At 40.9% G+C, this 27,660-nt stretch overlaps 1 protein-coding gene across 2 annotated transcripts in view; it reads right to left on the bottom strand.

Moving 5' to 3' along the window:
* The window catches only part of adam12 (ADAM metallopeptidase domain 12), a 112,197-nt gene that overhangs the window by 24,375 nt on the left and 60,162 nt on the right, over nucleotides 1-27,660 (bottom strand). For both annotated transcript variants that reach the window (XM_037783250.1, XM_037783251.1), the window contains exons 11-15: nucleotides 25,633-25,781; nucleotides 7,842-8,019; nucleotides 3,672-3,761; nucleotides 616-811; nucleotides 397-505 (exon numbers count right to left, since the gene is read on the bottom strand). In XM_037783250.1, the coding sequence (XP_037639178.1) occupies nucleotides 397-505; nucleotides 616-811; nucleotides 3,672-3,761; nucleotides 7,842-8,019; nucleotides 25,633-25,781 (722 nt within the window). The remainder of the gene's footprint in view (nucleotides 1-396; nucleotides 506-615; nucleotides 812-3,671; nucleotides 3,762-7,841; nucleotides 8,020-25,632; nucleotides 25,782-27,660) is intronic.

The following is a 27,660-nucleotide window of genomic DNA, read 5'->3' on the forward strand; positions in this document are numbered from 1 at the left end:
AAAGGCCTGTCAATCACAGACCAAGATAAGTAACTGTAGATGCAGATGAAAGACTGCTGAAGAGAGCTGCGGTGCTTCAGTCCTGCGGTCATTAAAGCAATTACATCAATTAACAAAGAGCTTGATTACAGAATTCACCCAAAGGGAGAAGATCTTTAGAACAATTAGCCTACAAGAATAGCATGAAATGATTCATGAATACTTTCCTAGACCGTAATTAGCTGCTATCTTCCTCAAATTACATTTTTCACCCATGTAAACTTTTGTTTGAAGATCACATGTCAGATTCCACAACGTAATGAAGATTGCTAATGACACCACTTAAGCTAATCAGTTGTGTTTTGCACAGTAATTTCTCTGTACCTCTAGCACATCAGTGCAGCTGCAGAGTCTTACCTCGCATCGCATTTGGCAAAGGAGCCTTTGGAGTCCTTCCCACAATTCCCGTAAGGATCCCCTGCGGAGTTGACTCGCTCGAAGCATATCCCAGGGGCAGGCTTGGCTCCTGCACACAAAGACAAACGAGCAAAATACAAAATATAACCACCAAAATGAAGTGAAAGATCTCCCTCGTAAAAGTGAAGCTGATGCACACGGTCCAACTCATTGATTTACCTGGTCCCCACAGGGTGATGCACTGTTGCTCATGAGTCTGGCAGATGCCGTTGTAGCAGTAGCCTTCGACGCTGTGGCAGCCGTGCCCATCATGCAGATAAACGTTGGCTGGGCAGTGAGGGTTGGCACCAGTACAGAACTCTGGCAGGTCACAGGAGTTACTGGACTCTCGACACAGGGTGCCAGCCAGTTTCAGCTGTGAACACACACAGTACAGTATAGTAGAGTAATCCCTTTCAGATTTAAGCCCTTTTTTAGACCTGGCATTAAAATGCGTCTTGAGAGATCCGATCACAAGCGGACAGCTGTAAGTACAGATGTGAATGCACTCAAGACGAATTGAGATCCGAACGCTCCGACCACATTCAGAGGTGGTCTGGGCCACATACGGTCACGCTCTTTTATTAGTTTGTATGCGAATGTGTCCTGGGTCACATTAAGGACCGCCTACTCAACTGACGTCCCGCTTGGATCCGCGGGTCTCTGCGCTCCTCATGTGAATAGACAGGCAGGCGCAAGAGCATGGAAACGGCCTTTGTGCACTATATTCTGTCTGTACAACTGTATTTTCTTTATAGGCTAATAGCAACATATTAAAACATATCTTATCTATTAGGCCTATAGGCTATCTATATCAGACAAGGCACAGGACGTGCATTGGTGCCTGCTGTCAGTGATGTGTCAATGTTTTTGTTACGGTGCTCTGCACAGATCTGACCCGCCTCTCCGACCATCCGCTCGCCCTCATCCCCATCTCTCTGAAGCTCTGTATGGCGCTGTTGCCTGGCAAAAGTGGCGGTGTCAGCGGCATAGAGGTTCCCTGGGACCACCAGTAGATAATAACCTTATATTTTTAATAAAATGTACCCAAATTCACCAATACGTAGGATAGGACTACTGACATTCCTGTAATCTTATGTTGCAACGTTTGCTGCCATGTGTTTACTAAGTGTTTATTTGCATATAGAGCGGGGAAGTGAGATCGAATCACAGGTGGCCACTTGAGACGCACGTGGAGACGCATTCTAATGCCATGTGTGAACAGGTGTCCACTTGAGATCGTATCACCTAAGATGCATGTTAATACTGGATCTGAACAGGGCCATAGAATCTGCAACATTGCTGACTTCCATCTGTTGAAGTCAATGCTTTTGGTTAAATGGTCTGTCATGTCTTCATTCAAATATGACAGGACTGTTACAAACAAAGCAGCAATGCTTGTGTGCAATATTTGGCACCTGGTGTGTGTGTGTGTGTGTGTGTGATAGCACTGTTGCAGAGCACTAATTAGCACTAAAAGCACCCAAAGTACAGCTGAGGGTGTTGGGATTTTGGTCATGAACCAAATTGGACAAATTATAATTTTGACCTGATGATAGCGCTAGATGAAAAGTCAGAAGATTATCAAAGTTATTACAATTCATCCTGTAGGGGACATGAATTTGAGTACCAAATTTAATGACAACAATCCATCCAATAGTTGTTGAGACATCTAACTCTGGACCAAAAATGGCAACCTTATGGTGATGAATGAAAAGTCAAGGGATAACCAATGTCATTAGGATTCATCCTCTAGGAAACTTGGATGTCAGTACTGAATGTCATGGTAATCCATTGAATAGTTGTTGAGATATTTCAGTCTGGACCAAAGTGGTGGCCGACACTATCATCCATAGAGCCGTGCTGCTAGTTAGAAATGATATCAAGGGAGAAAAGTGTACTCAGTTCTCCACAGGCTGCTCAGTGATGGATTTTAAAATTGATTTTTGCAGGTGGAGGCTTATAATGACCACCGTAAGCATGAAGTATGATCACCCCCGCCTCTCACTAGTGGATCCATTAATAATAATAATATGCATTTAAAAATGGTTTTAGAGACTTAAGAGAAGATCTTAGGTTGATCATACTTTTCTAATCACATCCTTCATGTTGAGTGTTTTTCTGGATATTCATACTGTATGAAAGAATGAATGAATGAATGAATGAATGTTGAACATTGAGATTATGGAAATGATTATATTCAAAGGTTGATTTTCCTCTTTTTCCTCGCACCAAAAAGGTGGAAACCAAACCATGAAAACACATTTTTATAGACTGATGATCTGACAGGAGAAGAATTTCCTCCTCAATGTGAAGTTAACACGGTATTTTGTGGTTATTTTTAATTTCTTTGTGAATAACAAAGAAGCACTAAAGAAGAAGAGGCACGTTTAATACTGTATCTCTCCACATACTGTACTCAACCTTACGCTGGTCTGGCTTTTATGTTAATTCAGACTTGAGCCGTGTTGGAAGTGTTACGGGAAACATTACTAGATCTGACCCAGTGAGACTCGCCGTTGTGACTTTAAAGTTTACAGAGGGTTTATTCATACGGGAATGGAGTGTTAAAGTGCCATTTCCATGTCCAAAACAAGCTCTACACACATACCGTAAACAGCAAAAAACACCTACAACATGGGGCTCTTGTGTATGTAGAACATTGTGCAATACTGATGTCTCATGCTATGACGTCAAACATGCTTTTGTGCAAAGCTCAGGGAAAGGACATAGCTTGTCTTAATATGGAGGTCTGTGCGGGAACATGTTCAAGGACATAATGAGCGGACTTAATGCATTTAATCATCTTCAACAAGTGTTCCTTTTCAAAGAGAGAACACATATCTGAGATACTTAGTAAAAAGATTTTCATGTCAAAGCTAAAACCACTAATAACGTTGAGCTATCCAATATTAAAACTTGCCCATAATTGAAATCGGCCTATGGAGGTAAGATATACAAAGTTTGAATGAACTGACCTGAGATATTAAATTATACACGAAGGCACACTATTATGAGTCTCTTAATAACCTTCCAGAGAGAATTAATAGTTTCAGAAAGTTTGCACTCGAGTTTTGAAATGAAAAATATGAATGTAAAGCTTTGTGTAATGTTCAGAAGAGCAGATTAAATACTATTTCAGAACTTTTTTCAACTATGACAATGACAGAAGGGCATTTTAAAATGGGAAAAGGAGGTCCAGAGTGGAAGGAGAATGCGTAAGTGAAAAGCCTCACCCTGCAGTCTTCGCAGCACTGTCCGTGGGCGCACACCGCGTCTCCCTTGAGGGTGCATGTGGTGGCGTTGCAGCATGGGTTCATACATTCCTGGAATAAGGGAAAGAAAACAAAATATTTAACAACATCTGGATCATATCATCGCTGTGGAGTTCCTCTCGTCTCAGCTGGTTCCCTGTCAGTTCAGGACTTCCAGGCCAAAAGGAGTGCACTTCCTGCCTGGGGATTCCCAGCCTATACTTACTCTGACCTGTAGGCCTTTGAATGGAGACATATTAACTCATATGTTCTGGATTTGGTAATTCTTGGGAGTGTGTTTAATGCAATGATGACACATGTAGGGTTAAAAAAGAAGTGGGAGTTGTGAAGCAGAGGAGCAATCGGGTGTAGCAGTTGGGAGGGTGTGTGTTAAGATCTTCAACCCTGATTTGATCTAGATAGAGGAAAGATGTGGCAGAGTTGACTATTAGGGGATCGTGGACAGGAGCAGGAGTGGGATTTTGAGAGCCCTTAAGAGGCGAAGATTGTAGCCACTTCACCACTATGACAAGATCAGCTGGCTGCTGGCAAAAAAACGACAAGAAGAGAGAGGACACATACGGAAAAGTCGAAAGGGGAGTATAATTCTGTAAAAGACTTCAGGGAGGGTGTTGCAATGTTTATCTGTTATTGGATGCCAAAACACAGCAGCTTTGTTTTCCAAGTAGTGTCACGCATCGCACAATCACGCAGAAAACAACTCCCACTATCATTTCTCTTCTCCCAACGTGGCTGTTTTTTCGCTTGTGGGGGCTCTAAGGTAATGCCAAGATGTGTTGAAGGCTGGGAACTGGAGGCAGCTGGCTTGAAGGACATGTAATTTTCACTTGATGTGTGGTTTTATAAGTCTGGCTGTTTACCTCTCGGCCATGACGTAAGCCTATTGTTTAGAGAGGAGAGAAAAAGGTTGCTTTCATCTCTCGGTGTAAGTGGGCCAGCAGATAAACCAAGCAGGCCCTTTGTGGTGACATCATGGAGGTTGCGGAGGGACAAGCTGGCAGGGATGGAGTTGGCGAATGTAAATCATACAGTTGGTTCGTTGGTGGTCAAACACAATGACTCCACTAAAACACTACCTAGAGTTGCCTCGTGATGGAGTACATAGTCATAACACCACTTAACTAAATAATCAAACACATTGTGGAGTCGGTTTTAAAGAGTTAGTTCAGTCAAATCTTTTTCCAGAAACAAAGCTCTGGTTAATCCTGAATCCGATAGCTGGTTCCATTTTGGATCTTGGTTGGAAAAATACCTGGATTGCAGATGCAAACAAATCTCTTATGAAGCTTTTTCTTGTTTAATTTAAATAATGTTAACAGGCTCTATTTAGCTGGTGCTGACCGTCCATTTAATCGGTTAAAATCACAAACATCACTGATCATATTTATGTATTTTGTATTCTCAGGGACAATGCACATTGATCAACATCACTGTAAATGTGCAAGTGTAAATGCAAAATCCTTATAATGCCCTCATGTCATACTAGCTTGTCGCAAAGGAGATTAAATAATGCTCCAAAGTTACGCTAAATTTTGGCGAGGAAAAACTGGCATGGCCATTTTTAAAGGGGTCCCTCAACCTCTGACCTCAAGATATGTGAATGAAAATGGATTCTATGGGTACCCACGAGTCTCCCCTTTACAGACATGCCCACTTTATGATAATCACATGCAGTTTGGGGCAAGTCATAGTCAAGTAAGCACACTGACACACTGACAGCTGTTGTTGTCTGTTGGGCTGCAGTTTTCCATGTTATGATTTGAGCATATTTTTTATGCTAAATACAGTACTTGTGACGGTTTCTGGACAATATTTGTCATTGTTTTGTGTTGTTAATTGATTTCCCTTGCTTTTTGCACAAAGCAAGCATACTGTATTTTCCCACTCTCATGTTGATAAGAGTATTAAATATTTGACAAATCTCCCTTTAAGGTACATTTTGAACGGATTAAAAATGTGCGATTAACTGTGAATAATCATGGACAATCATGCAAATTATCGCAATTAAATAATTGAATCGATTGACAGCCCTAATTTTAAAACATGAAAACATAAAAGCACATTACATAAGATATAGCGCAAGCACACAATCTGCATAAACTGTTAAAACATCACGACATAAAACAACATTACATTACAGAAGACAAGTTAAGCCAGAAGGGACCCAATCTAACACACAGAAAATAAGCCAAGCAAATGAGCGCCGACAGGGCCAGCATATAATGACTAGGTATGATGGCAGGTCTGGAATCACCGGTAGCTAAATCAACAGTAATTCGGTAATGGCTAAAATGAAACATGTCTGTTGCTGTTATGTGCTCACGGCAAGCCGGTGTCTTTACTGGTCAAAGACCATTTGTGGGGGAAAGGAAAACTCACTCTGTTGCACCACTCTACCACACTACTCTAACTGCAAGTGTGTTTTTTGTCGTTCAACAAGACCAACAGAGTGAAGACTCTTCTCTGGAGAAATTATCATAAATTTCAGCAAAATCTCCTAGTTAAACTTTTATGCTTGTCATATCAATTATTCAAGCTCATCACCTTAATAACCCTGCATCATGGCCTCCACTAGTCGGAGTAAACACCGTGTGAAAAATAAGGTGTAAAACTCAGTTGGCAACAACATATTCCAATCTATCAGATACATGTCTAATCAATATTTCATATCTTCTGCTGATCTCATTTTCAGGTGGTACAGGTTGTGAATATTAATTAGGCTGCCACTAAAAATCTAAGGTGTTTCTGATGTGTTTCGGAGTTATTTATAACTTCAGTTACCTGCAAATGTTTTTATTTATTTATATATATTTTTCTATTTAATTATTATTATTATTATTATTATTATTATTATTATTATTATTATTATTATTATTAATTTACAGTTACAATCTGTTATTATATGTACATATTTTATTTGTTGTTGTTTAGGTTGTTGTAGTCTTTTTTTCTTAAGGACAGGAAAAGCACGATTTAAAAAAAAGTAGGATATGCTGTTTTTGCCTGTTATACAGTATATCATCATAAATTGCATATAATATTTATGGGCTTTAGATGTTGGTTGGACAAACAAACATTTTGAAGAACTGTGAGGGGCATTTTTCACTATTTTATCACCACCCAAAATTCTCCAGTGAATCCATTAACCTTGAGAGATTTTGAGTTTAGATATATTCATCATCAAATCTCCCCTCAGCTGCCCTGGCTGCAACTGAGTGATGTCTGCTTCCCACATGCGATTCTCACTTCACTTCCCAGAGCGCCCTGCAGTGTGTGTGAGCCAGAAAACAAAGTGTGTGTGTGGGTGGATGCATGCATCAGAGCGTGCCCAGTTGTTTGCGTGGCAAAGCCAAAGAAAGCTTATTTCAGCCTCGAACCCGATTACACTTTTGTTTGTTTGCTTTGTCACACAGTTGGACAGAGGTTTGATTAATGGGCCTTCAGCGAGGACATGGCATCCCCGTGGCAGCACTGTTCAGCACATGTCGGAGACTCAGAGAAGGTGCGATATAAAGAAAACACTTATATTGTGAGGCCTCTGGTGATTTGTTGAGCTTTTAGGCTGTTTTTGCACAGCAGGTTTTCGATGCTTTTAAGCCACAAACATCACGTCAATGTCAACAGAAAGTTGAACTTGAAGTTTGTTGTGATTTGTTGGAGGGGTCTGAGGGAGCTGCTGAGACTTTCAGTGGTTCTGGATGATTGCTTACAGGACAGTTACTGTTGTTTTCTTTGGACAATGGGCTTTGCAAGGGGAGTATCACGTTAGAAAAGTCATGATTATTTTCTTCCTCATGTTTGAGTAGTAATTTATTGATTCGAAGGGGCAGTTTACTGTGAGTAGAAATGAGAATTTTAAGAAAAATCCGTCCTGTTGCTTGGACATTTTGAGGAAAGGACCACCCATGGACTCCGTCTGAATCACATTAACTACGCTTCACCGAGTCTTGATTCAACAAAGACTGAAGAAATTGATTTTCTGAACTGCTTTTGTGTTTTAACTTTTGTTTATCCGGCAAAAGTATTTTTTGTTACACCCTGTTTCACGTTCTCATAGTTATACAGAGCTGCCCAGACTGATCCACTCCACTGAAGCAAGTCAGAATGAAGGCCCTCTGGTCTCCACCTTACCTCTGGCTCCCCGCAGTCGCACTCTTCTCCCTCCTCCACGTAGCCGTTGCCGCACTTCTGGCCGCCATAGAGCACCTTGACCTCAGGCATGTTGTCCAAACACATGCCCACACCTTTCTCTAGACTGGCAGCAAGGTCCTTCTTACTGCATGTGCTGAACACTGTTGGGAATGGATACCTACGGGAAGAATTGAAGAACAAGGTTGACTGAAATGAAGACAATATTTCATGTAGGGCTGACACAATAACCGCAATACGGCAATATTGACAAGCCGACCGCAGGGGAGAGCAAGCAACCGCCACAACCGCTATGTTCACGTTTTTTCTTTTTTGAATTCTTTACAACGGGAGTGCCGCATTTTTACACTTTGCTACAAACGGCAGCAGCGTGGTGAGGCGCAGAGCGTTTATTCTGCAATGAACGCTGCATGTTTGGTGTTATTTTCTGGTCGCCGAGAGTTGAAAAATTTTCAACTTTGGGTAAAACTCCACAGAGACAAACCATCACATCCTACATGTGGGCTACAAGTGCTGGACAACGACAACAATGGAGGAGAAATTAATAAACATAGACTGTCGGGTCCATCCTCTCTCCCTATGTGCTATGACCTTTTCTTCATCCAGAGCGTGTAGTCTATCTTGTGCCGACATTTTCATATTCGTTATCATAGCAACCAGACGCAACCAAAGCTGTGCCTCATCTCCCTTCTTTGTTTCTGCATTTAACAATAAACACGTATGTAATTAGTTTTATTATCTTTGTCATTTAAAAAGCAGCAATATACCTGATAATAGCACCAATAAAGCTTATTCATATAGCACTAAATTCCTTCACCACGACAGCCCTAAAATTCCACAAATTTGCCCGAGACACAGACGAAATCCTGCTTCGTGTGAGCTCTTACTGTTCAGAAACCAAAATGATCTGGAGAAAAGTGGACTCAATCATTCTGCTGAGCCAAAACTCGGTCAGAGCTTTCACTGGAACCGTTGTTCAATCTGCTCATTCAAGAGGCCTTGAAATTGAATGGTCTGCTGATATTCTACTGTATGAGCTCCAGGTCAATAGATCTTCAATCCTACTCAATACAAAAACGGGTCATCAAATGTCCAGAGAAACATTTTCTCTGGCAGCTACATTTCAAGAGGCATATCCGGCACCGCCGGGACAATTTAAGCAACTGACTGGAGGGAAGAGTGTGAGGAGTGGTTTGTGGGTTATGGGCGACTTGTGAGCAGAGCACTTGTGTGTAAGTGAAACCTTAATAAAAAAGGCCGAAACCACATAATTTCTAGCACATTAATTTCACTCCCTGGTATCGCTCACCTGAAGGGCTGACTAATGTCTAATTTAGCGGGGAAAGAAATTGGATTTTGTATTGAAAACGGAAAAATGTTATGACTTAAAAGATGAAACTGTGCGATTCGCCAATAACAGCTGTGGAGCCCGGGGGAACGGTCCTCCTGCTAGAGTGAGCTTCTGTGATTCTTGGAACCGAGGACCAGAAATAAACAGGGAGAGAGAGATGAAGAGTGAAAAAGAAAAATAATATGTAGATAAGAAGGAGAAGGAAACTGAATTATACAGACAAAAACAGACCAAAAGACACTGAGGCAAAAGGACAAAAGGATGGAACACCATCTATGTAGAGAAAAAGGAAGGAATGAAATCATGGACCAGAGTCAGACAGGAAAAATGGCAGAAATCCTGCTGCTTTACGAGGGATGGGGCCAGAGATCGTACTAAAAGTTGCGTTACTCGAATATTTACCGTCATTGACTGAATCTTTTTAACAAAGACAGAAAAATCTGAAGTCCGTCTGTCATATTGATGGACTGGAGGAATTGGGGTGTGTCTGTGACCACTAACGGCCAGAGAGCGCTGTTACCGGTGCAGCAGCACCACTGCTGCAGAAGAAGCGCATGCTGTGTGATTTTCTCCCAGTGAAGCGAGTGCTTGCAGGATGTATTGGACGAGAATCACAGACTCCACCTATAAAAATATATATATATATTTATATATATAAATATGTCTTATTATCATTAAAAAAATTAAATGACGGGTAATAATAGATTATGATGGAATTTATACAACCCTGTCCATCAAAGTGACGGACAACAAGAAAGTCTAACGCAACCACTGGATGGTACAGGCCCCAAAACAAACACAAAGAGACACAAAATGAGACACAAATCGAGAGAGAAAGCGACAAAAAAAAAAGGTACCAAACAGCTAAAAAGAGAAAGAAAGGGAGGAATTAAATCATGGAAAAGAACAACCAACAAAGAAACGCAAAATGACTACGAACAGACGTGAAGCCTTCGTTCGCAGTTGTTTTGTGTCTTTCAGTCTGGATGTCTTCCTCCTATGTAGGAGGGATGGGGGGGCTTTTACACGTCTGTGTCCAGGGACTCTTTATCTCATAATCTATCCATGGCTGTAGGCTGTCAGGAGTTACAAATACAGTGGAAAGTGCTTATAGTGATCATGTCTGTCCGGGTCAAATTGATCACTATAAACGGATGATTATTCTAACCAAATTTTTGTTGTTGTGCATCATTTCTCATGCAGATTACCATCTAACTGACATTTGTATATTTATTACATGCATACAAAGTAATGAAACAGACCGCGTCGCTATTTACTGGCTCACTGCCAATTATTCTGCTATTCCCTTTGCCCGGGTTCCTTGTTCTCTCACTCGGTATGGAGGGAGACGGGCACTGGCCGCAGAGTCGGTTGAGGATCGGCCGAGTTTCACTTTGGGGGCATTACTTGACCGGGTATTATCAATCCACTTGACGAGGGCGGCTTCAACCACAGGTGCTTTTTCCCGTGCACATTCGTCTTTTATTCAGAGAAAATGACTTTCCTTTTTCTGTCATGATACCAATGTGCATGCAGCACAGGTATCCAGCCAGAAAGCAGACGGTCCACGAGGCGAAATATTAAGGGAGTAAAGTAAAAAACAAAACAAAACTTCAATTAATGTTAGTCTAATATAGTTTTAAAATGTTTCTCCATATGGTTGTCATGTATAAAAAGACCAAAAATGAACACTGCAATCGGACTACTTGATTATCATAAGTGAATTATTTAAACAGTATTTGTATAGGAATGATTCAGTCCAAAGCTCTTTGATCCAAATAAGTGGTTGATCACTGTAACTATAAGCAGTTTCCACTCTAACAACTATTCATTGATATTATTTCATATTAGAATATCTAAAGTTGTTTATTTGGCATTCATTTATCACACTGAATGGACTATGTAACTGTTAAACTATGCTGCAGTGTGGCGCCTTCATTTAAACGTTCCTAAACCCACCGCTGAGCTTCACCTCCTCTAATGCCTTGTGTCCTGCTTCGACCTCTCTAAACACACTGGCAGTACGGAACAAAAGTTACAGAACATACAGTACTACAACACAGTGTACATTACGGTTATATAGTAACAGAACCAACCTTCGACCTGGTGCTTTATGCCAGCTAAGAAACGAGCAGCCTCACAAGAGGACTGGCACAGAAAAGCAGGCTTTAGGGTGTTAAGTGACGGTTCACACAGTCTCAGTGGGTAACATAGTCTAGCTTCGAACTTTAAAAGGACGTGGAGGATGTGGGGTGGCAGGGAGCAATGGCTAGCAGACAAGATTGGCAGACATGGCACAGAGAGAGGCAGCTGGCAGTGGACACTTGAAAAGCTTGACTTCAGACACAAACATGTCATACACGTATTTATACAGCCATACACTGACCGGGGTCTTCAAACGCAACAGGGCGTGGAGACCGTCTGCAAAGCTTGCAGCTTGACGGGGCAGATTTGTGGAAATTCAACATTACACAGAATATGTTGGCGTCGGACGGAGATGGAGGTTTGTGTGTGATGCTCTGCCTTTGCCTAAGGGGGATTTGGCTGCTGCAACTGCATGGATATTTCACTGCTGTTAGTTGACTATAGTGAAGCTCCTCCTGAGGGGACTGGAGATAACGGCGGAGGCATTCAATGGGAAAGAAATCTGCTTCTTTTTTTTTTTCCAAGAGAACATGGAACACAGAAAAACATCCTCTTCTAACAGCCACCCTTGGGTGAAAGCGCAGCGTCCACTTCACTCAGACGGTCCACCTTTTGAGTGTCGGCTGCTTTCATCTCTCGCTGACCAAAAGCCAATCTACTGGTCTCTGTCTGCCCTCGCCTGCTACCATAATCCACTTGTTGGAGTCTTTTTTACCACCGTTACACACAGAAAAAGAGCTTTACTGCCCTGTGCGTGGAGACTCGAGCACAAAATCAAGGACAGACAGACTATGCAGATCAAACTACTTCACGGAGCAGACCTAGCCCCTTGTAAATAGCCTGGGTCTGCCACTGATAACAAAACACAGGCATGCTCTGGGATCTGCACAAGGGGCTGGAATGTGTATGAGGGGCAAACAAAGTCTGTTATCAATAAACTGGCATTAATGGTAAAAGTTTGGGACGGTTGTCAGTTGGAGATTTCTTCACTGCGGAAAATCAGGTTTCTTTGGACCAAATTAGACCCACATGGAAAGTATTAACAAGATCCAATGGATACATTTATGTTAAAAACAACATAGATTCATTGCTATGTGTACAGGCATGCTTTGGGTTAACTTCCTTTTGCAGATTGATCTTGTTAAACACCGAGCATAAACCAAAAACACACTTTATCGTCATGGTTAACCTGTCTCCTATAGGTTTCATGATGTAAAATAAGAACGATATATGCTAGTAAATGCCAAAGTTGAGTGAAGCTGACTCAAAAACGTAAAAGTAGTGCCATATTACTGATTGGATTTTGAATGAGTGAAATGACATTTAAAGCCAATTAAACACAGCACTCTACAAGTGATGAAAGCAAAGACGTGCTCGGTCATTTATATGCCTCACAATTTAAAGCGGACAGAACCTCTAGTGTTTTTGTGCCATCGGCTGAATGTCTGTGGCTTTCAGGGGGAGAACGGAAATTGATTTATAAGAACAGGAAAAGATATTAAATTACTGTTCACTTGGCATGTGATGCAGATGCTATGACTGCTATGCAGACTAGGGAAGAGTGGAGAAGGTTTAAGTGCAATGAGCAATGCAACTGGACAATGGCTTGTTGGTGAACTGTAATATACAGTGGAAACCGCTTAAAGTGATCACAGTTACTGTTATCAACCTTTTATTTGGATCAAAAAGCTTGGGACAAAATCATTCCCATACAAATGCTGCTTAAATAATCCACTTATAGTAATCACGTAGTCCGCTTACAGTGTTCATTTTGTGTCTTTCAATACATGACAACATATAGAAAAACATTTTAAAACTACGTTAGATTAATGTCAATTGAATTTTTGTTTTGCTTTAACTTTATTCCGTTGATAATTTGTCTCGTGGACCGTCTGCTTTCCGGTTGGATATCTGTGCTGCGTGCACATTGAAATCATGACGGGAAAACAAAGTGATTTTCTCTGAATAAAAAACAAATGCGCACGAGGAAAACATCTGTGGTTGAAGCCGCCCTCGTCAAATGGATTGATAATGCCCGGTCACGTAATGCCCCGAAAGTGAAACGTTGCCGAAACTCAACCGGCTCCGTGGCACACATGCAGACCCGCGCCCGTCTCCCGAGCGAGCGAGGAACCCGGGCAAAGGGGGCGCCATTCTGAATGCACGCTTGCGCTGCAGAGCCGGCCAAAAACGTCAATGCCTCACCCTTGGTGAGGGAAAAAACAGAAGTATTAGCAGCGAGTCAGTAAATAGGGAAGCAGTTCGTTTCATTACTTTATATCCATGTAATAAATAATATTTATTGTATTATTTGTATACTATACAAATATCAATTTGATGGTAATCTGCATGAGAAATGATGCACAACAACACAAATTTGGTTATAATAATCAGCCGCTTATTGTGATCTATTTGATCCAGACAGAAGGTGATCACTGTCAAAACTGTTCCAACCTTGGCAGAAAATTGTGTCTTCAGGTAGGACCCCATCACTCATTGTCAGAAGCTGATTGTAAAACATGGTTTTCAGGGCCTTTAATGTGTTTTTTTTAATATATGTATGCAGTTAAATTGTGGAGCTTCTTCTAACTACAGCTAGATTGAAATAAATGCTGTATTTCAAGGCAACACCTCAGTCGAAAGATATTAAAAGGTATGGTTGGAAGTCTTGTTCAAATACATTTTTTGTTATATTTGTTGAAATTCTCATCACATCCCAACAGCAATCAATAAATTCAATGCTCTGACAAAAAAAAGAGAAACAAATTCGGTATCTGAGGCGGTCGCAGGACTGTAATAAGCCCATCCACAAGCTGCTTGTTTGACAGCTGTGAGTACTAACAATAGCCATGTTCGTTTTTTACATTAATTATAATAACTTTGGGGGAGTGGCTTTGGAGGAGTGCCTGATTGGATGGATGGAATGACCGATTCGGCGACTTTCTCCCTAGATTTAGCGACATTTAGAGCTAGTGCTACTAGCTAAATTCATAGGAAAAGAGTTGGTAACACTGGGCTGGGTTTTTCGGTTGGCTAATTTTTTTTAAATCTAGTGTACCCTTGCTAGTATCTTAAGATTACCGACTTGACCTTTAAAAGGCTGAAAGACAACAACCATGTTCAACCTCACAACAGGAAAAGAAGTCACAGTTTTCGATAAACCTACAGAGAGACATCCCGTAAATCAGCATTAAATAATGTAGGAACAGCTCAAACGTACAGATCTCAGTCTGCAATAGACCCACATGGAAGGTGCGTATTATCACAGCTGAGACCACACGGCTGCTCTGCTGTTCAGGAAATTAGCCGAGCAGAGAGTGTAGGTTTCCCTGGATAATATTAGCATAAAGCCCTGCACCCTCTCCAGGTGGAGCTTGCCGGGGTGGAACTAATTTGGCTGTGCACAACAGTTACACAAAATCTAATTAGTCAGCTCCTTTCTGGCTGTTGGTAATGTTTGAAAGGCAAATATGTCATTCGCACTGTGAAGAACACACTGTTAACGATCATAATCTCATCAATGTCTTACAGCCTTATACATCTGTGATGCTGATGAGGAAAATGTGCGGTGCCGTCTCGAGCAGTAGACTCAGTTAGTGTGGCTGCCAAATCACAGAGACAGAAGTAAACATCCGACATTATCTGCTCTGCTTTTTTACCGCCAATATCTATAAGAAATCTAATGGAACATTTCATCTGTTGCCATTTTCATTCAGTAAGGTTTAAATATATTTGTTATGTAGATTGATTTTCAGAGAGGGCGGGGGGGGGGGGATTAAAGGAGCTCTATGGAGTTTTCTTGTCCACAAACAATAGTTATATTTGCATTCAGTGTTACTCCATAGGGATGCATGATGATATCGGCAGATCATCGGTATTGGCAGACAAAGGCTTTAAAATGAAACATCGGCATCAGTCAGAAATGATCATTTCTTACGATATGATAGGCCGATATGTTGCAAACAAATAAATATAGCATTTTTACAGGACTCCAGAGATGCGAACAAAATCTGTCAAGTGTGACAAAACATTTTCATTGGTCCACCGGTGCGCCTGACATTTAACAGGTCTGTCTGTGTGTGTGTGTGTGTGTGTGTGTGTGTGTGTGTGTGTGCGTGTGCGTGTAGTGTTATTTCTTTTCCCCCCGCCCACATGGATGTGTGCAAACCGCACCCTTGAGTGACATCACATATTAATTTTGAATGTCAGCGCCAGCATTTTTACAGGCAGCGGCACACCAAAGCAGTGAGGAGTCAGTCATAAGAAAATGTAACACTGCTTATAACATAATAAGCTGTGTGTATATATATATATATATATATATATATATATATATATAGCATTGTATTTCATGATTTTACGTCTGTATCTGCAAAAATGTAGCAGCAGAGGTTGAGATATCCTAGATATTTGTCTGTAGTATAGGTCAAGCTCCAAAACCACTGAATCCTACATTTCCCATAATGCAACTCGTTAGCATCTTTCTAACACACCCCCTGTCTCCTAAATGACAACATCTTTCAAACCCTACACCTTCAGTTTGTCATGCAGGCTTTCTGTTGAAAAATTTGCCCAACAATTTCAGGACTAGATGGTCTGAGACTGATATGAACTTGAGGTGATCCTTACTTGATGCCCTGTTGGTGTTTTCTTTATGCCTCTCTTTCTTCCTGGGACTATTGGTGAGGTAACCCTTAACACAAAGCTAACTATTTTATAACTTTGATACAATACCCTCCCTAAATATCTGGATACCAAATATCTATAACATCAGGAAAAGTAATGGAATAATAAATGACAGAACTTCGAACATCATTTTGTTTGCAGTAATTAAATTTGTTTAAATGTGTTAATTTAAACAATTAAATTGTATGCAGAAATCTGATGTCCCCTAAACTTGAGTTTGTGATTTCTTTGATAGTTAACTTTATATCTGCATTTATTTTTCACACTTATATTTGATAATGCACACACATTTATATTTCATCTCTATTCTTATTTCTATTTTTCTTATAACTTCTCTATGTTTATATATATATTTTTATTCTAAAATGGAAAAACAGTAATTTCCCCCAGGGATTGATAAAGTATTTCTGATTCTAATTCTTTACTTTTTAAATAGCGTTTAATACGTTTTTTTTTTTTTGTAAACCAGTGCCCCCACCGGCGCATTAGTAACAGTCATAGACTGTCTATGGTAACATTTAAGGCGGAGAGTGGTACTGCAGCACGGTAGACAAAAACCCACAAAATGATAATAAATCCAGATGAAGTTCTGTGAGAAGTCGATGAGAGAAAAGCTGCTAAAATCAGGAAGACGCCACAGTAACTGTAGAAAGAGCTGTGTTGTGTCGAAGTGATGTGAGGAGAATCACTCTCGCCAGACTGCTTTTCCTCTCAGTTCATTTCACATTACTGAGAAACACAGTAAAATATGACTTTAACACGTGCTCTTTGGTGGATTATGTGTTTGCCGAATTACAGCAAATGCTTGGACAGAAAAGATGGTGAATCTAATTTTATCTATTTATATTTGATCAGTAATTAGAGCCGTGCTGTTAGTTTCCTTGTTTTTTGTTTTTTAAGGGAGTTCTGCTGATACAGACACCAGCTCAGAGAGAGAGACTGTGCAGACGGTGAGCGGTTTATGATCTGCTTTAATCTTCTTTTCAACTTCATTTGTTGACTCCATTCTGGTTATTGCGACAGTTAATTTTTGGACTGCTTGCTCCAAACCAGCAGCAAAGTTATAACTGCCTCTAAAGCAAAGTGCTGCACACACATACAGCCCCGCGGTCGCACATCGACGCAAGTCCAAGCTCGTATTAAAACACTGACATTCTTCAATTACCGGTTCTAATAAAATGGGGTATCGTATCATTTTTAATGGTAGTGTATTGTGGTACCTTTCTAGTATCCGTATACCATGCAACACTACATATGAGCTGTATTGTATTACCCCTGGTGACATGTCTGTTCAGTTCCCCTGTGCACTTGTGTTACACTACAACAAAAACTACAAAAATGAAGTAAAATAGATAAATAAATAAAAGCTGCCCAAGCCCGTACGCTGTACTGAGATGCAGAGATACAGTCTCTTGTGCACCAGGCAGCTTTTCCGGGATCTAACGCCATATTTGCAGTGCAGATGATTCCTGTCAGTTTGATCATCTCAGCACTTGAGTCCAGTGGTTTCAGACGAAGACGCTTTGGACACATGAGGGCTATGAAGGGCTCTTCTATTTGTAGGCACTCTGACTGACATCAAGCTGTCTCTACTGCTCTCTAAGCTGCTCTACAGACTGACATGCATTTAGTCCGAGCTAAGCAGAGGAGACATGACTGACCTTTCGGTAAATGTTAGGCTGCAAAGCTGGCAGGAGCCTCTGGTGATTAAATATCAGGAGAAAAAGCAAAACACGGGCTAAAATTTACTGCAAACATTTACCTACCGACAAGCTAACTAGCTGTCTCCCTCCTCTCCTCAGCAGAATGTCCTCAGTTAATGACATTACACCTCCTCGCCTCACTTGCGCTCCGTCATTTCGACAAGAAACTAACAAGACTCACAAGCTATTTCATATTCTGTTGACAAAGAATTCACCTCATGGCCTCAAAGGTCCAGCCACAGCTCCCTGCTGGGCTTCACCTTTCTTCCCAGTAACACATACAGACACAGGAAAGTACATTTGAGCTCTCTCCCCACGTTCACATGATGCAACTCTTAGCTCAACTTCTAAGAGACATCCCAAATTCCAAATGTCCAACTCTGTTTCTTGCCTTTGTCCCTCAAATTTCCACTCATTGTTATGACACAAATCTCTAGTGGCCAGACTTCATGCGCCTGTCATAGACTTCCATGTGTACCCAAACAATTCCTCCATTGTCATCTTTCTCCTGTTTGTCTCTCACTCTCACCTCGATCTTGCTTTGTGTTTCTCTTCCTGCTCTACCACTGAGGGAGATAAAAAGACAAATAAAGCCAACGCTTCCTCGCTCCACCTGTCTATCCAGGCATAAAGCACCTCTCTGCGGATCTCTCTCTGTGCGCCCTGGCCCTGATTGCAGCTGGCAGCGTCACTGATAATCATGTCATTTAGATGCAGCCTGTCCTCTCCTCCATTAGCAAGTCTAAGCTGGGAATATCCCAAACACACAGTCAAACGAGCTACACCGCTATACAACAATGTGTTTAACATTCTGGAGGCATCTAGGCTGAGGGGTCGAAGGAAGATGCTAATATATACTTAAAAAAAAATAAAAAACAGATCTGCGATGGGGGAAATGAGTTCTAGATTGGTTTGTGAAATTATTGGTTCTGTCAACAGGAAACTGTAAATTTGGGCTGATAGTTCATGGAAATTCAATTTGGGAGATAACGGCTAAGTCGAGCTTGAACTTTGGTAAAGTTATAATTTTCATCTTTTAAGATAGCTCAGAAACTCTGGCGAAATGTTTCCCATTACAAACTTCAGACTATGAGCCACTGATATCATCTAGACAACAACATTGTCTAGACAAGTGGTTCCCAAACATTTTCATGTCATGGACCCCTTAACAGACACAAATTAGACCACGGACCCCCATTGGATAAGTTATTGTCCCAGGATCCCCCATCTCACAGGATTTTTGCATTTAGATGTTTTATTACAAAAAGTGTATGAAACCTATGAACAAAATTTGTCGATCATGTCTAGAAGATAACCCACAAATTGCAAAACTTTCACGAGATGGTTAAGGTTAGGCATTAACCTCAAATAGTTATGTAATGAATCCCCTTTTTTGCTGGGGACCCCCTGGAACCGCCTCAGGGACCCCTGGGACCCACTTTGAAAACCACTGGTCTAAACAACACAGCTGATATGTCACCCTTAATATCAAGCATCAAATCCAAGGAAGTACATGTTAGAACATTAGTATGAGTTTAAAGCAGTTGGGAGCAGTGGAATAAGCTGTAAACACAACATTGATGATGGCAAACGTGCTAGCAAAAAATTGCCTATTTATACATTCAGCTGATACAGAGCAACATTAGCATTCATTTGGATTTGTGGTTGTGTCCATCTAGCAAAATGAAATCCTATTAGCTCTGATTTTGGTCTCTACCAACAGAAATATCTGTCTGTTTGGCTGCTAAATGCTTCATTATGTTCACCAGCTAGTTGCTAACTTTGTCTGCCTTTTGGTGCTGGACAGGAAACCATACAGTGTGTTTATGAAGGTGGTTTTGCTAGGGCTATAGTCAACCAAAGATAATATTGGTCAACTGAAATTCTACCTACTCTTCAACCAATCGATTGGTCGATGGGGAAAACAAAAATGTAATCTCTAGATTACCTAAATAGGCCACGGTGCAGTGTGCATGCTACCTGGTAGCCTGAATGAATTATTAATAAACATAAAAAAAGCTATTTGCAGCAAATTAAATTATTTATAACCTTATTGTGTAATACTTAAAATTGATAATAAAAGCTGACAAGCGTGCACCTGCCCACATTCATATGATTTCAGAAAACAGAATGAGCCGTTGAAGCTGTCGCAAGAGGATGCACCTGCAGTTTCAAACTAAATAATTACGCTATTTATCAGACATAGTGAAATATACAGATTCTGATATGTCACATTCAAAGGCTATCAAGTAGTGATGAGCGGGTCAGGGTTTTTTAATACCCGCACCCACCTGACGAGCCAATCCGCACCGCCCAAGCTGCACAAAATATGCGTTAATAACCACCCGACCCGCAAACTGCCAACTTTATACATAAAAGTAGCTCAACTGTCAGGACTGAAGACTGAGGCAAGGACAGAGATGTGCTTGCGCCGCCGCGTCTCTCTATCACACACACATGCCTCTCTCGCCCCTTAAAGTAATGAATTAAGAAGCACTTTTATTATGAAAGAAACACCAGCAATTGTCTGACCAATGACAATTTGGTCGGACAATCGTATATCGACCAACCGACCAGGAGCGTGTCAGCTCTAGGTTTTGCTGAAAACAGCTGCCACAAATAGAGATGATGAGAGTGGTGAGATTGAACCAAAACGGTAAAGTTATGGACCGTAAAATCAAAACAATGAGCTGAAAGATGCTAAAATGGTCCATAAATTCACGGCCCAATATTTTGCCAAAGGACTGCAATGGCACATTTACAGAAATGTTATGAAATTAAATGAGAGCTAAGGGGAACTGCTGAGCTAGGTTGTCACTACAAGCGACCGCTTTCACATTACACATATTCATTAAAAAATATGGATTAGAGCAATAAACGGGTTACTCAGTGAGTGACTTGACTGGAGTTTTTCCTCTTCCAAAGCGAGGGTCTGAGGACAGAGGGTGTTATATGCTGTACATATTGGAAAGGCCCTCAGGCAAATTTGTGATTTGTGATGTTGGGCTATAAAAATAAAATTGACTTGACTTGACTAGAATTGTTTGACCAATCAACATAAAACACGAGCTACAACACTTGATAACCATCATAAAAATCAATGAACTCCATTAAATTCATCTTTACTGAGTAAAAACATACAGACTGGAATGAGCAACGGTCAATGCACAATTATAAAAAATTGATAATTAAATAGGGAAATATTGATACTTGGAGTCGGAGAAAATTGCCAAGCAAAATGTACCACCGTGTATGGATTTATCCTGCACCCTTTACTTAGCAAACAGAGGAGCGAGTTTCAGAATGAAAGGTCACTGATCACCTCCCTCAACTATTAATGTGTCTGATCTCATAATCATATAGTGGAGAGTGCTGAAAAGGAGCAACTGTGCGTGTGTGTGACACATTTCTTGTTTTTTTTTCATTGACTGGATTTTGTGCAGTTTTACATATGTGCAAATAAATAAATAAAACAAATAAATAAAATAAACCTGTTGCAATAAAAGGCGTGTGAATGACACTCAAGGCAAAATAGTGTAATAAGAATGCCCTTCTTGTTTTAGGTGTGTCATTTTCACGCCATGTAATGAGTATTGAATGCAATGTAATGACGTAGAATGAAAGTGGAGAAAGACCGCTAGAGGCGTGCGGGAAGGGTCCAACGAACAGACTTTCAACCATGAGACCGCTGTTTGCTTTGGAAGTTACCTTAGTGACGTGTTTTGTTGTCATGTTTTCCGTACTGATGTCACGTTGTTACGTTGTCTGTACGTATTTTACCTAGTTTACGTACTTATTTTAAGCCCAACCATGACATTTTTCCTAAATCTAACTGAGTTGTTTTGTTGCCTAACTTAACGCGTGTAATATCCCCCCCCCCGGCGAGGCAAAACGTGACACTGACACTCTATCCTCTGGTGGACCGGCAGGTCTATTACACGCTTTGGCGTGATATCAGGTTGCACTGTAAGTCATTCTCACCCATTTAGATCATGTACTTATTTTCCTAAACACTCTGCATGACATCATTAGATATCTTTGGCCGGTAATGAGGTAAAGCAAAGTCATCATGTCAGTACGGAGAGTACATATGTAGAAACTACACTGCATATACCCAGCGGTGTCATTTCTTGAAAAATAAATGAGTACAATGAGTAAATGAGTTTAGCAGGATGAGCTCACTGTTGCCAGCGGCTGCAAAAACAAGCACAGTTTTCGAAAGCCCTCCTCCTCTCCCTCTTTTCTTTTTGTGTAGTAAAAGGTCATTCAAGTTTTTCTGGGACAAGTCTGGTACATAGTACGTTACATTATTTATGTGGTGTTTTTTATGGATTTTGTGGCATTTTTAAAGGATGTACTCACAAGCCACCTGTGGTTTTCTTCTCCTGTGTCTCTGCTGATTTATCAACATAATTGGACGTCTACTTTTAATGTCAGCGTTTCATGACAATACCAACAACTACGTAGTGCCAGTAAAATCCACAGGGAAATTTCACAGATTGTAATGTCTCTGCTCATTGCCCTAAAATCAAGCTCAGCTTCTCATCCACACTGCCTGCGTGAGCATCACATGTGCGTTGTGGAACTTCTTACTTTTTGGTGCCCATGTTAACAGTTTAGATCAGCCTCACAGCCCGCATGAGCAGCACGGCTCAGGCGCGGCTTTGCTGCATGTCAGCTGCATTTCTTCATGAGATTCAACGTCTCGCCTATTTTTTTCCATATGCCGTGCACAGTTCACAGCAGAAATAGACCGTGAAAATGATCTTTTGACAGTATATTGACATCATACCAGCAACATTAACTACAGTTTCAATGTCTATATCTGTAGAATATATCACAGACATGAAAAAAGTAAATATCTATTTCTAATTCAACACTTCCTGTTTACATTTCAAAACAAAGGTTTTTTTCTTCTTCTGTGGACAGAATCCCTTCATTTGTTAACGCAAGGCTTTTATTCTGAAATATGTGCAGGACAGTGTTGTGGAAAATGCAGTGACTTGCACGGCTCCATAAATTAATACCATACCGTTTTTTAATTGTGGATTATTACTTTTATTTAGAAATGGAAACATGCTTTTTAACCCTTTTCTGTCTAAAATAAATGTGAATGACATTTATAATGAAATGAAATGGCCATTATGAAAGGCAAACTCTGTAGAAAGAAATTGGCTGGCAGTAGCAGCATAGCAGCAGCAACACTGTTTGTGTGGACACGACACATGTGAGAGACGCAGCAGTTCAGGGAGGTAGCCGCCACACGCCCGGACATAACGGATACTGGAGTTCTAGGCTGATACTTATTACAGAGTTTAAAAAAATCCTACAACTATATATTGGCCGATAGTAATTTAAAACACATAACATACACAAACTATCTTATAACAGATCATGGACTAGCGGTCTAGCTATAGTTCATTCCTCATAAATACGTATCGGGCATAATACTACAGTATAATGTACTTCCATCTGACCAGGAGCAAATTAGCAAACTTGTTCAGGCCACTGGAGGAATATTGGACAGGTGTTTTAAAAACACTTTCAAGTGAATGTGGTATCGTTTTTTATCCTAACCCTCTGAGCCTGAGCCACCTAGATCACCGCTAACCAACCTACAGTTTCTACAGCCTTCTCTACACGGCTTGCTTGGCGACTGATTCTTGTCAAATGGAAAAAAAGACTGTACCACCGTCTCATAAACACTGGCCGGAGGATGTAATGGCACACCTCAATCTCCAAAGGCTAAAGCATACTACTCTTGGCTCAGCCAGAAAGTTTTATAAGATCAGGCAACCTTTTCCTGCTACAGCATATTCACAAAATTGGACAACTTACTAACCATTAACGTGCATGATTTAACCCCATTGATATCGTTAATGTGTGGGACAGATGTAGGCTTGGGTTGACGTTGGTTTGTGTGTGTGGGTCTGAATGAGCAGTTTCTTTGATTTGTATTTTTGAAAGCTCAATAAAATATGTGAATAACAACAGTGACTGTGTCTTTCAGGCTTTTGTCTTTGTCTTCCTCACAGTGTTGTGGAATCTATCCTGACCACATTCATCTGTGGCTTGCGGGACTCACCATCAGACAAACCAGTCTGGCACCGGACCAAGAGTGAAATCTGGTATTGCCGCTCTGGGTTCGCCTTATCTGCTTGCTGTTTACTAACAGTCACAGAGTCCATCACTTGCAGCAGCAGCAGTGTTATCGCAGCAACCCAGGCAAGACGAGTAGAATGCTAGAGCAGCTGCTTTATTCTCAGGCCAAACAGTGTGTGTGTGTGTGTGTGTGTGTGTGTTTGAGCCTCCCCTCATACAACATTTCATAAACAATGGAGCATCATGTACTGATGAAAATGATCCAACCTGTGGAGCTTAATCAATCTTTCTTTGACTGTTCAGGTGAAAGAGAAGTCCTAATTTATTCAGAAAAGTTAAGCTGATAAACATTTTAATCCCGTAGCTGTGTGAAACAAGACTTTTAAAGGATAATTGTTAAACGGTTCTAAATCAATGCACCCACAACAACAGAGAGAAACAGCCTTAAATCCTGATTATAAACCTTTGTTTGAGCTCATGTTTTCTAAATATAAATTATATCAGCCTAAAACTACATATATAGTGGTGAAATGATGAAAACAACAACAACCAACATACCAGTCATTGTTGCAATGACAGAGTGGTGCAGTGGTCAGTATATTGGTTGCACTGGTGCGCCTAACTTTTTCATTTAAGTGCACCAACACATAATTTAGGTGTACCCAAAAAAATGTCACCGTGCCTTTCGATGCTGCAATAATACATTTTAAGCGTTTTGTCAGTTCCCATAGGCTTACACTATGGGAATGTCAACATACCAGAAATTTAGTAGTCAATACCAATACCAGTGAAATTCCACGATTCTCAATACCAATTTGGTACCATGGACAAAACAACAGTAAAATAATAAATCCCAAGTACTTCAACCATACTTCAACTACTCCTATATAACTCCTTTATTACCGTTTGCATACTGGTTTTTGTTAGGAAGTTAAACAGGTCATAATTCCCTCTATTATCTATTTCATATTGCTGTGAAAACATCTCTTTTAAAAAATTGTATTTCTTCTTCTTTTATTATTTGTTTCTTGCCAAAAACTACATTTTAAGATGACATTTGAACACCTCATGATAACGTTATAATTTACCTTCGCCTATTACTCATTCTTACTGATGCCTGAAGGCATCATAATGTAAATCAATGGCACCTCCCGTTAAACTCTCCTCCTGCCAATTTCAACACGGATTTGTTAAAAATGTAGCATTATCGTTGAGTGAGTTTACTGCTTCCTAAACAGTCTACCTACGTATCCACATGTTTACATATTACGTTGGTATAAGAGTAGCATAATGTAATGCGTGCGTTGCGAGTGTGTGGTCAGAGAGCGAGAGAGAGAGAGAGAGAGAGAGATGTGTTCAGAGCTGTTTGGCGATCATCGAAGCAGAGAAGAAATTAGCCGTCACATGTTATAAATGTACAGTGTCACACACACACACACACACACTTTTTGCTCTCCCCACTTGTGAAAATAATCCGACACCTCTGATCAGGATTAGGCATTTCGGGCCGTTCAGGGACAGGTGTAACGAACACCGCAGCATTTGCCTTGACAAAAAAACAATCAATATGTCTTTTCATTTAGAATTACCGGTATGTTTTATGGGTGTAATGTTGCTCAAGAAGGGGTACAGGGCTCAGTTTCACACATACAGACTTGCTAAATATCAGGCACACCAGCGTGACCAATGAAAATGTTTAGTCGCGCTTGACAGATTTTTGAATTGTGAAGCTTATAATTTCTTCATGGATATGGTTTTTGTATGAAAAAGATCAGCAGAATCTCACCCGGTGGAGGGGGTCATGATGCAGCCTCCACGGTCAGCGGTCATCCTGCAGCCACAACCGCGCTCTGGGGTGTCGTGGTTCATCCCAAAATTGTGTCCAAGCTCGTGGGCCAAAGTCACGGCTGCCCCCAGTGGGTTCTCAGAGTGGTCCTGCGATGGGACAAAGGGACATCCCGGGACATGAGGACATGTTAGTTATATGTAATCTTGTATGTGCGTGAAGTTCAATCAAAGTTAATTGAGTAAGCTATGAGTGAAAACCAAGCCATAATGCAGTGCACTGTCACTCACAAAAAAGGGGGGGAACAAATTAAAAGAAAAAGTTTAAAAAAGGTAATTGTTATGCTGCAGATTCCCAAAACAGTTCAGCAACTGTTCGATCTGCCACCTCATCCTTCTTCTATTACTCATTCTCCTCATGGAGGCCTGAAATCATCTGTCATTCCATTACCCCTGCAGACCCAATCATGCCCACTGCTATTGGAGACAGCTACTGCAGTAAGCTCCAGAAACCTAGCGCTGCATGACTCGCTGCTGCATTGATAAGCAAGACAACTGCCCTTCACATGGCAGACAGGGACGGAGAATGACAAGAGCGGTGGAAGTTTCGGTTTCACCTATAGTTTTGTAGACAGACGGGTTTGAGAGGCAGACAGAGACAGCGGGAGTTTGGAGGGCGACTAAGGAATTAAGTCAGTGTCGTTCTGTATAGTATGTATGCCATGGTGAGACTGGAAATGAATTGATTTGTGGCACACTTTTTAAATAACATACTGTTCAATCTGTGGGTTAGGAGGAAGGTATCATTTATTTTCAAGTCAAAAGGCTCAAGTCCAAGTGAAGTCACAAGTCATTGGTGTTACAAGTCCAAGTCGAGTCTAAAGTCATCACATTTGTGACTCGAGTCCACACCTTTGATTAAAAGGTACAACATGTTTTAGTTTTTACACATTTGATGTAATTCATGTAATACCTAACAGTGGAATACAGTTCAATACACTAACCATCAATTTTTGCAAATTGATATCCGGAAAAATGTTCTTATTGATATTGTGATATTGACATTATTGTGACATTTTGCTAATTCACTTTCTGGCGTTCAGAGATCGATACTGATCTCATGTATAAAGCCTACATTACAGTACATATGAAGCTAGGTGCTGAAAGGGGGTGCTGAGCAAGGAGGAGTGGCTTGTCACTGAAATGAGAATAGCTGGTCGACCCATAAAAGCCAGCCAACCTTAAAGGTACAGTGTGTGGGATTTGGCAACATCTAGCAGTGTGGTTGCAGACTGAAACCAACTGAATACCCCTCTGCTCACTCCTGAGTGCAAAACCGTGGTAACGCCGTTCGCCTCGCTCAGAGGCCATCCATACCATAATAATGTTACTTTAGGAGCAATCGGAGTCAGACGGCAGCTGGCAGTACCGCGGTTTTGCCCTCTGGTGGCGCGTGCTGTGCACTACAATACATCACTACAATCTATACAGCGTCATAGAAAGCGGAGCGTCTGTATTTATGACGGTATTGAAAATCATACCGAGGGGGATTTCCAATTACCGTGATATACCATAATACCGCCCAGGCCTAATGTATATCTTACTGCGGAATTCAAATGTTCACTACATGAGAAAAATGTACATGAGGAAATCACATGCTTCCTTTGAAGGCAGGGTCATATGTCAAAGTTGAGGACAAGCCAAGCTATTTCCTGCTCTGATTACAGAGCAGCATCACGGGGAGCTGCACCCCGCCTTTTAACAAGAAGGATGGGAAAACTTCCCTCTGCTTCTGTCATATTTATCAGTGCGTCTCTGTGTGTGTGTGTGTGTGTGTGTATGTGTGATATTCATGGTTGAGTGCTTCCTCACAAAAATGTGCGAGATCAGAGTCAGCAGAAATGGATGAAACTCTCGGAAGCCACAGTCATTTCTTTGAAGCAGCTATAAGCCATTGTAGTGATGGTGAGAATTTGATAGTGTTGCTTACAAGAAACGCTCTGATAATCTTTCTGATATCTTTTCAAGC

Source organism: Sebastes umbrosus, chromosome 10, assembly GCF_015220745.1.
Source record: "Sebastes umbrosus isolate fSebUmb1 chromosome 10, fSebUmb1.pri, whole genome shotgun sequence".
NCBI classification, from domain to species: domain Eukaryota; kingdom Metazoa; phylum Chordata; class Actinopteri; order Perciformes; family Sebastidae; genus Sebastes; species Sebastes umbrosus.